At 43.3% G+C, this 15,747-nt stretch overlaps 1 protein-coding gene across 1 annotated transcript in view; it reads right to left on the bottom strand.

Annotated features, from left to right (window-relative positions):
- Positions 1 to 15,100, bottom strand: part of LOC127018363 (ubiquitin carboxyl-terminal hydrolase 40-like) — a 16,122-nt gene extending 1,022 nt beyond the window's left edge. The window contains exons 1-11 of the mRNA XM_050899954.1: positions 15,043 to 15,100; positions 11,255 to 11,471; positions 10,655 to 10,722; positions 9,502 to 9,615; positions 8,747 to 8,911; positions 8,024 to 8,170; positions 4,112 to 4,255; positions 3,031 to 3,159; positions 2,407 to 2,508; positions 1,948 to 2,055; positions 17 to 213 (exon numbers count right to left, since the gene is read on the bottom strand). Of these exons, the coding sequence (XP_050755911.1) occupies positions 17 to 213; positions 1,948 to 2,055; positions 2,407 to 2,508; positions 3,031 to 3,159; positions 4,112 to 4,255; positions 8,024 to 8,170; positions 8,747 to 8,911; positions 9,502 to 9,615; positions 10,655 to 10,722; positions 11,255 to 11,453 (1,373 nt within the window). The 5' untranslated portion in view covers positions 11,454 to 11,471; positions 15,043 to 15,100. The remainder of the gene's footprint in view (positions 1 to 16; positions 214 to 1,947; positions 2,056 to 2,406; positions 2,509 to 3,030; positions 3,160 to 4,111; positions 4,256 to 8,023; positions 8,171 to 8,746; positions 8,912 to 9,501; positions 9,616 to 10,654; positions 10,723 to 11,254; positions 11,472 to 15,042) is intronic.
- Between the last annotated feature and the right edge of the window lie 647 nt (positions 15,101 to 15,747).

Here is a 15,747-nt window from a genome sequence, read left to right on the forward strand (position 1 = left end):
ATCATTCAGATCAAACCAATGGCAACCAGCAGAACTGTCCCTTAGCCTTGCAGGTTCTTTTTCTGAATTCCACTGGACCTCGTTCTTCTGAGGAGGGCTTTGGAGATCTCGTCCTCGAGGATCGGACTTAAACGGGAGCTTGTGTTTTGCCTTCAGACCAACCTTATTTTCATCAGGACTGAACTGAAATATCTGAGGATGATTCTGCAAATACTAAAAGGAAAGCAAGGACAAGATGAAGAAGATGGCCAGTTTTAAATGGAGCAGCCTGCATTAGCTGCTTCACCTGATTCATTCTCAAATAGATGCACAAACCCCAGCCCTTCAAACCTGCTTTTATGATGCTTCCTCATGTATTTCCTCAGTTTAGACAGAAAAATGTAATCTTCCTACCACCACTTATCTGCCTGAGGTTTTATATGCTGTTGCTGGCTTCATTTCTTATACAACTTCAAACTAGCACGCAAGAAATTGCAACAGAATTGTTTTCAACCTACATGCATCACTAAGAATCGAATCAAACTACCTTCTAAATTTCAAGGATTGCTTGTGACACTGGAATCCTTTTCAAACCCTGCTCACAAGCGCATACTCTCTGTTCCTGGAAAGGTGGCACAGGGAGTGATGGTCTAGAGGCAATCAAAAAGCTTCTGCTTTATCAGACACACAGAGTACCATCCCAACTAGCTTAGCCCTCTAACACTGGTACTTTCCACTCCCTAGTAGCTGCGGAATTGCTCCCTTCTGTATTTACCAGACAGGGATCTCGAGCTCAACTCTGGTCTGCTGAGCTGTACCTTACCCAAATTAACGCTGCCCATTGTGGCATCTCAAGAACTTAAAACCTACTCGTTCCATTTTGCCCACCTTATCCCCTCTGTTCTCTACTTTCATTTTAGCAGTAAGCAGATACTTCAAACAAGCTGAGGGTCCAAATCACACAAAACCAAACCGTGGCTCTCAAGAGATGGGGGGGAGGGGGGGACACCAACCACCCTCCAATCCCACCACAAAACTACAACCACCACCCAACCCCTCAAAACCAAACCCAAAACAAACAAAAACAAACCCCCAAAATCTGAATTTCCGTTTCAACCATAAGCAAAACCTCATTGGATACTTCAAAAAGTGTACAACAATTTACAGTTATTTCAATAAGGCAAGTATTGCCCTGATCAACGTGCTGTTGGTATACATCCGGCACTTGTGAAAAAGTCAGCTTTAGTACTATTCGCAGCAGCACTCAAACTTTGAAGTGGTTAATACTGGGTTGCTCACAACTTGTTTCTATCACTTCTCTCTCAAAGTCAGAAAAGCATCTACCTCCGCGGAAGACTCACATTCACATTTCACAAGTACTTTTAAATCATTATTGTGAAAACAGCATTGGTGGTTCTCTTCAAAAAACAGTCAAACATGAATTTTCCACCTATCATCTAGAACACAAATGCTAAAGTATTTTCCTTCAAGCATTAGAAAATACAGTAACCAACTCAACGAACTCAACTTTACTGGAAGTGCTAATTTTATGGACATGCCCTAATCAACCAAAAAGCGGCATGCAGTTTCAAAATCTCATTTCTGTTACGACTGTGAAGAGGTACTGGATTTCTCCTTTAATTCTCATCAGTGCTTTTATGTTCAAGTGGTAGTAAGTGTTGTTGCAGCTTCATCCACAGACACAAGGTTCAGCAGGTAAGGGTAATTTTTTATAGGCCAACCATATAGATGGAAAAAAGCTACAAGCTTTCAGGCAGACACTCCCTTGATAATCTCATTCATGTTTCCCAGACGACTAACTTATCTTACAAACCTCTCTTACACATGCTCTATCTTGCTAGTCTAAGGGCCAGTATTTTCAATTATCATCCTCCCGACTATTCAAGAGGAATATAAATGTAAAGTTACCTTAACAGTAAAAAGCAAACTAACATACATGCATATTACCTTTCGTAATGCTCCATACTGTTTTCGGTATTTCTTATTCCAGGACACCCCTTTTTTCTCCAATAATTTCTGCCCTAATTGATCCACGGGAATTTGCTTAGATTCTTCCTACAGAGAAATTAAAAACTAGGATAACGAAGGCTACACAAGTCAAGGGATCAACACGAAGAAGCCAATTCTGAAGTGCTTAAATCATTCCTGTTTGTTAATAAGCCCACGTAACATCACCTTTTGCAACAGCTTTGGTAAGCAACTTAAGAAATACTCAAAAAGGGCCCTTTTCTGTATCAAGAGCCACGATTGGTATTAAAAACTTGTAACTTAACCTGACTTATCTGCTTCACAATAAGTTCAGAAGATGTCTGTACACTTAAACTTGCCCACTCTCGCATACCCTAACCCCTTCTTCTAGCTTCCCTAATATCAAAATCAAAGCAATAAACTCCTTACATACCATACCTCTGATAAAATCCCTTTTAAGACTGCCAATGGATTTTCTATTTCTTTGGCATTTTCGGTATCTCTTAAAGCCGTGTCTTCAATCAGCCTATCCTCTTCTTCCTGGATAAGAAAAATGAGAGACTCACAAATACTGTTGTTTCACACACAACTAGTGGTTTTCGATTATAGTCTGCACTAACATTAGCATGCACAATTTAGAAGTGTGAAGGAAGTTCTGATAAGCTGCCTCTGCCACCTGCTACAGACTGTATATTGTCATACAGAATATCCACTATTACTTTTTTTTAACAGAAAAGGCATTTGCGTTATTTACAAACAGCCAGCCAGAGTCATCCACTAAAACGACTGTGCTAGTCTTGAGCAAAGATATTAATTCATTTGGGAAATAAAAAGTGAGCCAGGGAATGTGAGATAGCTCAGCAGATCGAAAAAGCTAAAATTTGTTACACAATCTTGATAGAGATAGCATACTGTGGAAAACTAGCCCTCTCAATGAGGTAAGAGACCAAATACCTCACTAAAATATTCATTAGTTTGGATGCACATTTCATCCACTAGCTCTTAAAACTTTTCTGAAAAATGAGACATATCGAGCAAGGAAGAAAAACCTTTAGGACTTACTTGTAATTGCCAGTTTCCTAATTCATCCACATCTCTGATATAAACATGATAGTGTCCTCCATAGCAGCCACCTTTATGTATAATAACAGAGAAGAGCTCATACATGTACTCTGAATCATCCATTTCAGTCTTTAAAAAGAAAAACAATAATAGCAACAATAATATATATCAGTAAGTCTTTCACACAAGGACAGTTTTACACAATCAGCATAGCTTCAGGTATTTCTCAGCATGCATTCGCACGTGCAGAGATTGAAATGGCTTTTCAATGCTGGGGAACACGAGTATGGGCTGACACAAACCATGGACCAAGGCACAGGCTTATTAAGCAACTTTTTAAGCATGATTCTGAAAAATATTGGAAATTTAGAACTTAAAATAATGAAATATTGATGCAAATAATAGAACAGCTCCACCTGTTTGTTCATAACCAGGCTTATTTTCCTTAAAAGACTAGAGAAAAAACAAGCAACACATTTATATATACAAACCAACTGAAAAAAAAAGGCTTCCTCAAATGCAAACACTGAGAAATTTCCAAGCTTGCATTGCAACATCTCAATAAGAAAAATGTAATTTTCAATAACAGTGCCTCTATTAAGTATATTCTTCATATATTTTAAAGATCAAAAATTGGCATCAAGCACTGGTATAGCTCAGTTTAATCAAAATACATATATATGAATACAAAGACAGATTCCTAAGAAAAATGAAATAACTACAGGCACATAAAACATATAAAGCTACATTTATACATGACGTTATCAGACAATGACAATATAAAAATAAATTTCAGTTTCCAGGTGATAATCTTCCTTTCAAACAAACATCAGATTAAGCTTTAGGTCATTATTATACCCTTTCCCCCTGTAGAGCTACAAGGTATTTCCCACTCAGTTAGAAAGCGGTCTTCTGGAAACAAATTGGAATTCCAAAAATTTGGAATTGGGGACAGAGAAGACCCCACAGAGTTTCTCGAATACCTTGCCCTGACAAAACGCAAAATAAAAGATAACTTGTCCTTGAGATATCGTTTCTCTGCTGAGTATATAGAAACTTTAAGAAATGTAACAGTACAAACCTGCTCACAAAAAGGCCTCAGATTTATCTGGATAGGGAATGTATAGCAGCTTGTTTCCTTGTATCGTTCACACTTCTCAAAGTCAAAGTTAAATCTCAGGAGAGAAATGGTGAGAAATGGCGGCAACTTGCGTAGTTTAGCAGACTGTAAAATGATTAAAAAAAAATTGTAAGCACAGAGTTATGCAGAATAGTGGTTTCTACCTTGCTATGGTCAACTCTATTTTCCAACAAAGCTTCATTACAACCAGGCAGACATGACCAGTGTTTTCATTTTTAAAATGTCTTCCCTAATTCTTAATTTCCCTACCAACTAGATATCCTAAAAGCAATCAAGATCCTTCCCCTTTGTTAAGCCCTACACCTTCCCTGAATGGTGATCACCAGCCTCATACTTTATCCTCCTACAGAAAATGAAGGAGGACATAGCTGAAATTCTAGTCAGTAATTACATTTCCATAGCCCTCATTTCTTTGCGAGAGGATTTTCTTGAATTTTCTACTAAGCAGCAACTGCTTCAAACCCCCGGGTTTGTCCTTACGCGTGAAGTCAGACTATACAGCATCTTCCCAACAACTTTGCTCTCGGCCTCTTGCGCAGCATCTGCCACCACCAGTCCCACACAGACCCTGGGAGCCCAGAGAAAAAACACACTCAACTGCTGCTGAACAGCAGGTGCTGCAAAAGAGCAACACATGGTAGCTTTGCCATTCCCAGATGAACAACGGGGCACTCAGCATCCAGCACAGGCCCTGAAGCCACCCGGAAAAAAAAAAAAAAAAAAAAGCTACAAATGAAGCTCAAACTACAAACGTAGCCTACACGCTTGCTTCTGCTGCAAGGAAAGGACCTCAACTGAGGCTGGGGCTATTACTCTTCTGGCCCCTCCTGGTCATCTCCTCCAAACACAGCATTTGTACATCACCTGAGGTTTATTCCAATGACCTTTGGGAGTTTTCCAGTTCTCTGGGGTTGTGTGACCCCAAGTATAGGTCAGGGCTCGTACAGGCACTGTGTTTTCAAATGTGGAAGTCAGAAATGATCCTATCTGTAACATCACTAGCTCTGACAGGTGTATACTGTCCAGAAGAGATCACTCCCACATATATTTTGCAGCCTGCTACTGAGCGACTGCTGGGCTGTCTCCGAACGCAACAGAAATGGTCTGAAAAATGTCACCAGAATATATCACAGTGGCACTTTGCTTAAGATCCACCAGGCTGCTTGAAGAAAAAGGCCTTGACTAAGATCTGTGGGCTACGGTAAATGAGCACGACGCTGTGCCTGAGCGGCATGGGGTAGGTGTATCCTGGAAGACCCTACAGACAGCCACAGAACAACCAAGCAAGGGCTAAAGTCTCCCTCATTTATACAGGAGAGGACCTTCAAGGCAGGAAAGCCAACATAATCCATTTGATTAAGGAAGAATATTAATCAAGATTGAACAACTTGGTGTGTGAGCACATCAGGAACCCTGGTGCGAAGCAAAACCAACCATCTTGTATCACCTCTGAATGTGAGTGTAGATTCAATGGACACGCTTCTGAGCCTTTCCAATGTCTCCACCCAACTCTCCATTTGCAGAGCCATACCAGAGAGCCTCCCAGGAACATGCCTATGGCTTAAGAAACTCCCTAAATTCAATGGACACGCTTCTGAGCCTTTCCAATGTCTCCACCCAACTCTCCATTTGCAGAGCCATACCAGAGAGCCTCCCAGGAACATGCCTATGGCTTAAGAAACTCCCTAAATTCAATGGACACGCTTCTGAGCCTTTCCAATGTCTCCACCCAACTCTCCATTTGCAGAGCCATACCAGAGAGCCTCCCAGGAACATGCCTATGGCTTAAGAAACTCCCCAAATTAGGTATTTCATTTGTGTCAATTGTGAAGACTACTTTGCAGAGCTTAGTGGCACAAAGGACTTTGCATGCTCTTCCACGTTTAGGGTGAAAATCAGACTGTACAATTAAAATTTGATGAAGTCCTGGAACACAAGATTCTTCAACTACTAGATTTTCTAGAGGCCAAAACAAAAAAGGGGGAAGAAAAACATCCAAAGACCCACAGCGTACTGAAGAAAGGGAGGAATGGAGTGGGTAGGTATGGGCCATCTTGTCTTCGAAACAGGCTAGGTGTGGGCAGGCGGTCGCATTGTTAGGCAGCATCCTTCCTAATGCTGCCACCAAGCCTACAGTGACTCAGCTGGCACCTCACTTGCTGTCAGCGCTGACTCTCACTATGGTCTGCTGCGATCAAGTGCATCATGTTGGCAGGGCCACAGAGCCACGAGCAGCAGTCGTGCTGACACAACGTCCCTCCTTCCTGCTACAGCCTTCTAGCACAGGCCCTCTCTCTTGAGGTCCATACCTCTCTTGAGGTTCTCTCTCATTCATACCCCGACATCCCCCAGCTATGTGACTTCTTACCCAAGTTCAGAGTTCCCACTGTCTTCTTGTGTGGATGACCACATTTGAGAGGTAAGCAACTCTTATCTCGCACTCCCTTGAACCCAGCGAAGTTTAACTCAAACAAGCCCTTATAACCAAGCCACATCGAATCATAGAATGATTTGGGTTGGAAGGGCCCTTAAAGATCATCTAGTTCCAACCCCCCTGCCGTGGGCAGGGACACCTTCCACTAGACCATGATGCTCAAAGCCCCATCCAGCCTGGCCTTGAACACTTCCAGGGAGGGGGCATCCACAACCTCTCTGGGCAACCTGTTCCAGTGCCTCACCACCCTCACAGTGAAGAACTTCTTCCCTACATCTCATTTAAATCTGCCCTCTTTCAGTTTAAAGCCATTACCCCTTGTCCTATCACTACATGCCCTTGTAAAAAGTCCCTCTCCAGCTTTCTTGTAGGCCCCCTTTAGGTACTGGAAGGAGGCGCGTGAGGCACTGGCAGATGTTCCTGAACTCCTGCGTCACTGGTTAACTTCACCTGTCCCCAGCTTGCCTTTGCGCCCACTCTCTTCCACATGAAGGGTGCTGCAAGGTTTGGATTGCACTCACCCTGCTGCAAAAGAGAGTCACCGCAGTAGGCCAAAGAGCTTTGCTGTTGTGAAGATGGCAGAATACGTCAGAGTGCACTAATAGCTGTCTATGCCTGGCCTCTCACATGGAGGGAAACTCCTCATGGTGCCCATGGATGGAAGCCACTGGCTCAGCATGCGGCAAGCGGTTGAAAAGCTCACCGAGAGAGGACATGAAGTGGTGGTGCTTATACCAGAAGTAAGCTGGCAGATGGGAACGACGCAGGCATACACTGTGAAAATACACCCAGTGTCTTACACATTAGAAGAGCTGGATAGTTCCTTGCATGAATACATTCTTACTCACCTGAAGGCTCTAGCACTACAGAACATATTGAAAACACCTACTAAGGTGTTAATTTATCACTGCAAGAACCTGTTCAGCATCAGGGAAACAATGCAATACCTGGATCAACAGATCCCATTTCCCTGTGCAGAGGAACAGTTGTTCATTATTTTTCTCTCCCCTTTGGGTTCTTCATGACAGAATTTCCATGGTTTTCTTCATTACATGGATCCATTGATTTTTCTTCATGCTCTAGCTTATCTTTTAGCCTACCCTCTGAAATGCCCAAAGCCAGGCACCCGTAGAGGTGTGTGAATGAGGCAATACTCTCGAAACTACATGCCATCCCATTCACCATTGGCTAAATTAAAGACTGCAACAACATTCAAGTCAAGAAATGAGTCACATGAGCTTTTCTTGACATAGCTGCTGAGGTTTAAAAAACAGGTCAGATTTTGACATCCTCTTGTTACATACCGTCTGATTAAAGATACAGATTTTTTTATTTCTGAGTTAGAGGGCAGACACAGCAATGTAAACAAAGTTCCTAACTGTCAGCAAACTGAACACTGAGAATCACCAATGCATTACCTTTGAAGCTTCAACAAGTTTATCACAGGCTCCGCATCGATACAAGTTCTCATTTTCAAAGTACTCTTCTTCTACATACATGTTCCACAGGGCCTCCTCCAAGCCAGCTACACCTTTTACCGCCACTGTTAGGTCTAAGAAATCTTCCTATGCATAAGTACAACAAAAAAAGAAGGTAGTAAGTGGTGTAAGTTCACGGTACATTAGAATGATACTCATCCCATTCACCACAGCAGATGTAAGCATTCTTTTTGCTTTCATTGCTGATGGGGCAAAACCTCCATAGATCCACAGAAAAGAAATTAATTTAAAAAACAAAAACAACTTTTTTTAAATTACAAAAAGCATAAAAGACTGTAAAGATATGTTTTACTGTTGTCACCCCACTGTTCAGCTCTCTGCTAACTACATCTGCTAAAGGCAACACCTGCCAACTCAGAAGATGCAATAACACTTGCTTTTTTTTTTACCTCTGAGTCACAGCCTGATGTAGGCGGTTTAGAAAATGCCAGCCAAGACTTAACAACAAAGTCATGCATAATTTTCACGTTTTCAAGTCTGCAGCGCCCTAACCAATACACACTACCTAGATTCAACAAGGCCACCAGTGACACTCAAGAAAGACATCAATAGTTTTGGAGTTTAAAAAAAAAAACAAACAACATTTAAAGCATCTTTAACAGACTGAACAGAAACCTATCCTGGAAAATCATCTGGCTTTACCTGTCTCTCACTGATATTCTTGCATTCTTTACAAACAATCTGGTTGACAACAATCCCATGGTACAATCGGTTAATAAGGTCATGACCCGAAGTTCCCACAAGGGAAGTTTCCAAAGCACTGAACAGAATCCGATTTAATTCCTGCACATCATGCTGCCTCATTTCCTGCATGATTAAAAAAAAAAACAAACCAAACTTGAAGAAATAATAGTGCCATCTGCTTTGCTTATTGCTTAAAAACAACATATATTAAGTGTGACAAAGACAGCTGCCTCAATGACTACCCGTATATTTACTACCTTGAGTAGTAAATTACTACCTTTATTTGTTATTCTTAATTTAGTTATGCTCTCTAAGTAGCTACAAGTACATAAACTATAACCCACAAGACACTTTCACTTGTGAAGATTTAGACTAAACTCTAAGATGAGTTACACAGTTCAATTTAGGTAAGAATCTAAGTATTTGAGGACAAGAACCCTAATTACTGTTGGAAAAACGGTCTTGTAAAAACAAAGGAAAAGCTACTGAAATTGTACCTAACAGAACAATTTTCTTCTGTTTCTTGCTGTAAACAATTGGCATGTACTTCATGTGGAGATACAATAGTATACAACAATAGTTGACCCAATTCAATGCTATCTCCACAGCTTGAAGTATTTTAAGATACTTCTTAAATGTCAGACTTCCAAAAAAAACCTTCTCCATTCAGGAAAAAGTTTATCAATGATGGTGTCACTGATGGTGATTAGTACCTCATGGCTGTTCCACCCGAAGCTCTCGGTAAGGTCTGTTGTAGATGCAGCCTGCTGGTCCAAGAGCAGAAGCTGAGCAAATAACCGTTGAAGTTGTAATGGAATTATTCGAACCTAGAAATAAAAACCAAAATATACCCAACAGATCAGAAAGAGTCTTCAAACCAATCATTTAAATAAAAAGAAAAATAATTTAGTACCAAACTTGTAATAAGCCAACCACCACTGTCTATGGCTTTCATAACACAGTTTACTCAATTCACACCAAAACATCAGTCAGACCTGGCTCCCAAAAATCTACAGTGCCTCACCTTACTCAGCCAAATACAGTCATGGAATATATGTTTTGTGATAAAGCAAAACTGTATGGATTAAAATTAAGTCATCACCGTAGTAAAAAAGGACACCTTTCTCTGACGTTTTTCATACTACTAAACCCTAAGAACTCTGCTACAAGACATCACGACATACAAATTTAACATGTGCTACTCCTTGCTCAGTAAAGGGTTTGGTGGCACGGTGGAACGAGATGGGAAGGAGAATGGTTAATGTCAACAAGCTTGATCGGCTACCTATATTTATCTTTGATTTACAAAGAAAAAAATTTCCCAAGCAACCAGTTGTGTCGCTTTAACCCCAGAACTAAAGAATGAAATTCTGTAGTCAACTTTAGTAAGCACTTTTTAAACAAAGATTGAATTCCAGTCCCATACCATCTTGTGCATGGGTGGGCTGTTAAACCTTCAGAAAGCCTCAGTGCAGTCATCTGGGCTGCACACATTTACTTCCCCCCCCCCCCCCCCCCCCCCCCCGGTGAGAAATAAGTCAAAGCACTGTAGCTTCAATTACAGAAGAGAAAAAATCCAAAAGAGGACTGTACAGAATTTGGGATTGTTCCCGCTCCCCTTGAAGACAAAATGATCTGTGCTATCAATTTCAGCAGAAACAGGCTCAATATCTTACTTCTCAAGCAAAAGCTTATGGCACTGACAACTTACAACTGTGTGAAAAATTGAGTATCAGCCAACCAAACTGTCTTTCAGCATCAAAGTTAGGCTTTCATTCATTCTCATAAGAAGTTTAATGCAAACTGAAACAATACTCTTCCGAATCAACATTCGGCAGTGACTAACGACAAGAAAATTTTAAATACCTTTGCATCTGGTTTACTGCTGTCATCCAGAGTCCCAAGTTCTTCAGGTCCTAGAGAGAACAGCGCCTCTGTAATTGTAAAGAAAAATGCCTATTTAAAAGAAGACAGTAGCTCCTCTTTAAAGATTTATGGTATTTTAACTGTCAAGCATTATGATGCCATTCTTTTTGGCAAATTAAGACATTCAACAACATTTCTGAACATCACTCATCCTTGCAACTGGTTCAAGCTATAACAGTAAAGCAGAAGTAAGCATGAAGGTGTTTAGATGGCAAAATATTTTTTCAGGAATTGTAGTGGTTGCATTAAAAAAAAAAAAGAACGACACTTTACAGACAGCAATAACCTCTCTTATTTACACACACTGTAACTGTACCCTGTAAGAAAAGGTAATGTTTACAACACTTTGTGCAGAAGTGACGATACTAATTTTACAGACCAATAGCTCTGAGTATTCTGTAATAACTTATCTGAAGTGAACGGAAGTAAACTGTTCCTGAAAACAATCTGTGTTCGTGGTGTTTCTTTAAGAAATAACTATAAACACAAATGTAAAATATCAATTCCAACATTATTTTAAGAAAATTTTGAACACATTACCTCTAAATTCAGGTGTGAAAAGCAGAGTCTGCAGGAGGGAATTGAGGTAGCAGGTCCCACCCTGATTTTTGATACCACTTAGGTTGGTGACATCCCTGGGAGCTGGAGGCTCAGAATCTCTGGGCTTTGATTTCTTCCCTTTTCCACAATGATTGTTTGAAATAAAGGAAAAATCCTCTTCAAATAAGTCCCCGAACATTGTGAAGGCAAAACAGTCCTTTAAAAACACAAAATAATCCATTTACTATAAAAAATGCAACTGAATCCACCCACCTCTAATCCTCCAAGATGAACCTTTCAGCCCTGACTGAAGAATTTCTTTATAACTTTTTTCATCTCATTCTGTTCATTCCAGAAATGAACGTCAGACCCATACAAAAGTGTGCACTAGTGTGACAAAAAAGGGTGAACTAAAGGCATTTATGTTAGCACAGGTCTGAATAGACTTTTAACTAGAATCAAATACATCACATTTCAATTTTGCATGAGCAAAAACACGCATAGCAAAATAAACAGGTCCTTCTAAACATCCCTAATTAACTAGTGCTCATTTTGCCCAGTTTCCTGCAGGAAAGGTACGTAAGGCCTCTCAAACTCATCAAAATCCCTGCACTGTCTCTCAACAAATCCATGTGCACAAATAACCTGTCTCTAGTACTGGCCAGTTCAGATGGGAAGAGTGTAATAACTGGTCAAAAATACAGTGATATTTCATGAAAATACTGTCTTTGCTTCCAGATGTTTAGGCCAGAAACTCAATGGCAACTAATTCTTCTTATGGAAATTCTTTCAGTCCTTTTTGGAAGCCTTGCAACCTCTTAGCACGTACCAGAACTCCCAAAGCTAGCTCCCTTTTGTTTTGTACTTGTCACCCCATAATTTCATTTGGTATGCTGTAGCTCTTGCATTAGCAGTGAGTAATCAAGGAGTTATACTGAAGCAGTGAATAACAATTCCCCTATTTACCTTCATTCCACGTGCAATTTTACAGAACTTTGTCATAATCCACTCAGACATCTCTTCCAAACAAAAGCTTCCACAAAGACATATTCATTCCTACAACTGAACTTGTCCCCTATCTTCAACTATCCTTATCTACCTCCTCTGAATCCCTTAAACTTCTCCTTTACCTGTTTCTGAGACCAGAGGACCACATCTGCCTACAATGTTCAAGATCTGCGCAAACCATGGCCTTCTGTAGCTAAATAATAACGCTCTGGTTTGTTCTCTTTTTGTACAACTGCTGAGCACTAACCTCCTTTTTTTTTTTTAAGCAATGTTTATTATTACCCCAAGGTCTCACTCCTGTATGTTTACTTCAAACCCCACCACTAGATACGCACTTTACAGAAATACATGTGTATATATATAACCGTAAAGCTGGGATCGTCTCTGCCCCATGCTACACCTCTTTGGACTCACTTACAACGAATATTATCTGCTATTGTTTCATTCAGCTGCCTATCAGCATAAAGACTTTAAAGCTTCACTGGTGGCACTTGTCTTTACTGCAATATATCAGTCGATTTCACAAGAAAAAATAATCATCTCAGCATTCACTGTTTATTTCTGATAGTTTACACTATGCTGAACGCAGGCCCTAGCGAAAATACAGAGAAACTCCCCCTCACTCCCCCCCCGCTGTGACAGCTTATCTTATGTTTCCTATCTTTTAGGTAATTATTTAACCAAGCAACAACTTCTCCTGTGTCAGCTTAATTTCTTTAAGAGCTTTCAGTGGCAAACCTTGTTGAATGCCTTTTGAAAATCCAAACGTAGCTGATAGCTCCCAATTCAACCAACTGGTAGTTCATCAGGCATCTCCTAAAACGCTTTTTATAAGACAGCATTACATTAAGCCCATTTTAGTCCTTCCCACAGTAGAGCAGTTTTTAGGCAAAAGGCTACACTCAGAGCAGCTAACTACGAAGCAGTGTGGCAGTGTTCACTCTGCTTGTTCTACAATGCTTCTTCAGCACTTCATACACTAGATATCCCCTTATAAACCCCCACAAAATAAAATAACATGGCTGGAGATACTTCTTAATGAACACAGACAGGAAAGAAATCATTTTGATCTCTTTGCATTAGGTTTTTCTCCTCTGAATGCAGCTCTTATACCTTGGCTGCCAAAAAGTCTGTAAAGGCCCCATGCTTCAAGACATAATTACTAGGTTTACTACACTCTTTCCAAACTGTCTAGCAGCCTTCATTAATTTTTCCAGTTAGGCCTGCTGAACTTTAGCATTTAATCAGGCAAAGATTATGACCCTTCCTATTTTCCTCATCCGAATGCACAACAGCTTGCTCCTAATAGGTGTGTTCACCATAAAAAGGCGCCTATCTAGGAGACAGCAATCATCTTACTGACAGTCTGCTGTAGCCACCCACCACTCCAGAGAAGCACTTCAGCAGGACAGAGCCAAATCCTCCCTCGCTCCTTATTTCTAGATCTTCAAAGCACTGCTGCTAGCAGCTTCACAGAATCATAGAATGGTTTGGGTTGGAAGCGACCTTAAAGATCATCTAGTTCCAACTCCCCTGCCACGGGCACGGACACCTTCCACTAGACCACGATGCTCAAAGCCCCATCCAACCTGGTCTTGAACACTTCCAGGGAGGGGGCATCCACACCTCTCTGGGCAACCTGTTCCAGTGCCTCACCACCCTCACAGTGAAGAACTTCTTCCCTACATCTCATCTAAATCTGCCCCCTTTCAGTTTAAAGCCATTACCCCTTGTCCTATCGCTACATGCCCTTGCAGAAAGTCCCTCTCCAGCTTTCTTGTAGGCCCCCTTTAGGTGCTGGAAGGCTGCCATAAAGTCTCCCCGGAGCCTTCTCTTCTCCAGGCTCAACAACGTCAACTCTCTCAGCCTGTCCTCATAGGAGAGATGTTCCAGCCCCCTGATCATCTTTGCGGCCCTCCTCTGGACCCACTCGAGCAGGTCCATGTCTTTCCTACGCTGGGGGCCCCAGAGCTGAAGACAGTACTCCAGGTGGGGTCTCATGAGAGCGGAGTAGAGGGGGAGAATCCCCTCCCTCGAGCTGCTGGTAACAATTCTTTTGATGCAGCACAGGATGCAATTGGCCTTCTGGGCTGCGAGCGCACATTGCTTCCTTCCCTTAAAACTCATACAGCAAGATTAGAACGAATCTCTGGATAATGTCTCTGGTCCATCGCCCTCACGAAGCAGGGCCAACTTAGAGCACATCATTTATTAGGGCCTTGCCCTGCCAAAGTTGGAATAACTCCACGAAAAGAGATCCCAAACCCCCTCTAAGTTCCTGCCCTACATTCCTCATCTCTGATGGGAACCTCCCATGTTCTAACTTGGGTCTGGCACCTCTCATGCTACTCCTGTGCACCTCCTACAAGAATCAGGCAGCACCTATGCCCTCCCGACAGCAGTACGGTCTCCACCTCGCCTTCCCTTCTTCCGTCGGAACTCACCCGGCTCCCCCTGCCTCTCTCCACCTCCCATATGCTCCAGCCCCGGAGCCCCTACGGAGCTGGGCCCAGTCTTCATACGCGGTCTCACCGGTACCGAAGAGAGAACGACGACCGGTGCCCTGGGCCTGCCGCCCGCACCCCTGCCGGCCCGCAGCGCCGGGGCTGGCGGGGCACGGCCCCCCGCCGCCGCCTAGCCCGACTCACCGCTCAAAGCCAGCGCCTGGAGCCGGGCCGACGCCTACCGCCACGGCCCCGTGGCCGCCGCCATGTTTGTTGTGGCGCCGCGCAAAGCACGCTGGGACCTAAAGGCCGCCGCGGCCCCGGGACTTCACGCACCTGGCCAAACCCCGGAGAGAGAACAGCGGCGCCCCCTCGCTTCACGGAACGAAGGACGGCTCCTGCAAGGGGCGGGAAGGAACCGCCGGGCACGAAGGCCGATGCGAACCCAAGACCGGCCGGCAACGCGGCCGCCGGGGCGGGCGGGCGCGCACAGCCTGCTGGGAGTCGTAGTGCGGCGCCAGAGCGTCACCGCGCTGGCGGGGAGGGGTGTGATGGGGGGGAGCCGCACTGCCCGCTGGGAGGGCGGGCCTCCCTGCAAGGCCTTCTGGGGGCTGTAGTTTCCTGCCGGCCGCGGGGCATGCTGGGAGTCAGCCTTCTGGTGGCAAGGGGGGAGTGAGGGGGCAAGGGTTGCCATGGAGATCCCGCGGCCTGCGCTGCCTCGCCAGAGCCTGAGGGCCTTGGGAGGAGGCCCAGCTTGTGCTGGGTGGTGGACCAGGCAGGGGAGGCAGAGCAACACATCTCCACCATGACCCAAACCCCTCAGGCCACCACCAGGCACTGGCCCTGCGGAAGCCTTCTGAAAAACATAGCCAGGGATGAAGCTTGATGCACCAGCCTTGTAGCACAAGGCCTTCTGCTGCAAGGAAGAGCCCTCACAGAGGCTGGGGCTGCTTCTCCTCCTGCCCCTTCTGGTCCAGTTCCCTCCCTGAGGTCATGTGGCCCCATCAGGTGCAGGCCAGGGCTTGTACCGGCATTGGGATT

Source organism: Gymnogyps californianus, chromosome 7 (assembly GCF_018139145.2).
Source record: "Gymnogyps californianus isolate 813 chromosome 7, ASM1813914v2, whole genome shotgun sequence".
Taxonomy (NCBI): domain Eukaryota; kingdom Metazoa; phylum Chordata; class Aves; order Accipitriformes; family Cathartidae; genus Gymnogyps; species Gymnogyps californianus.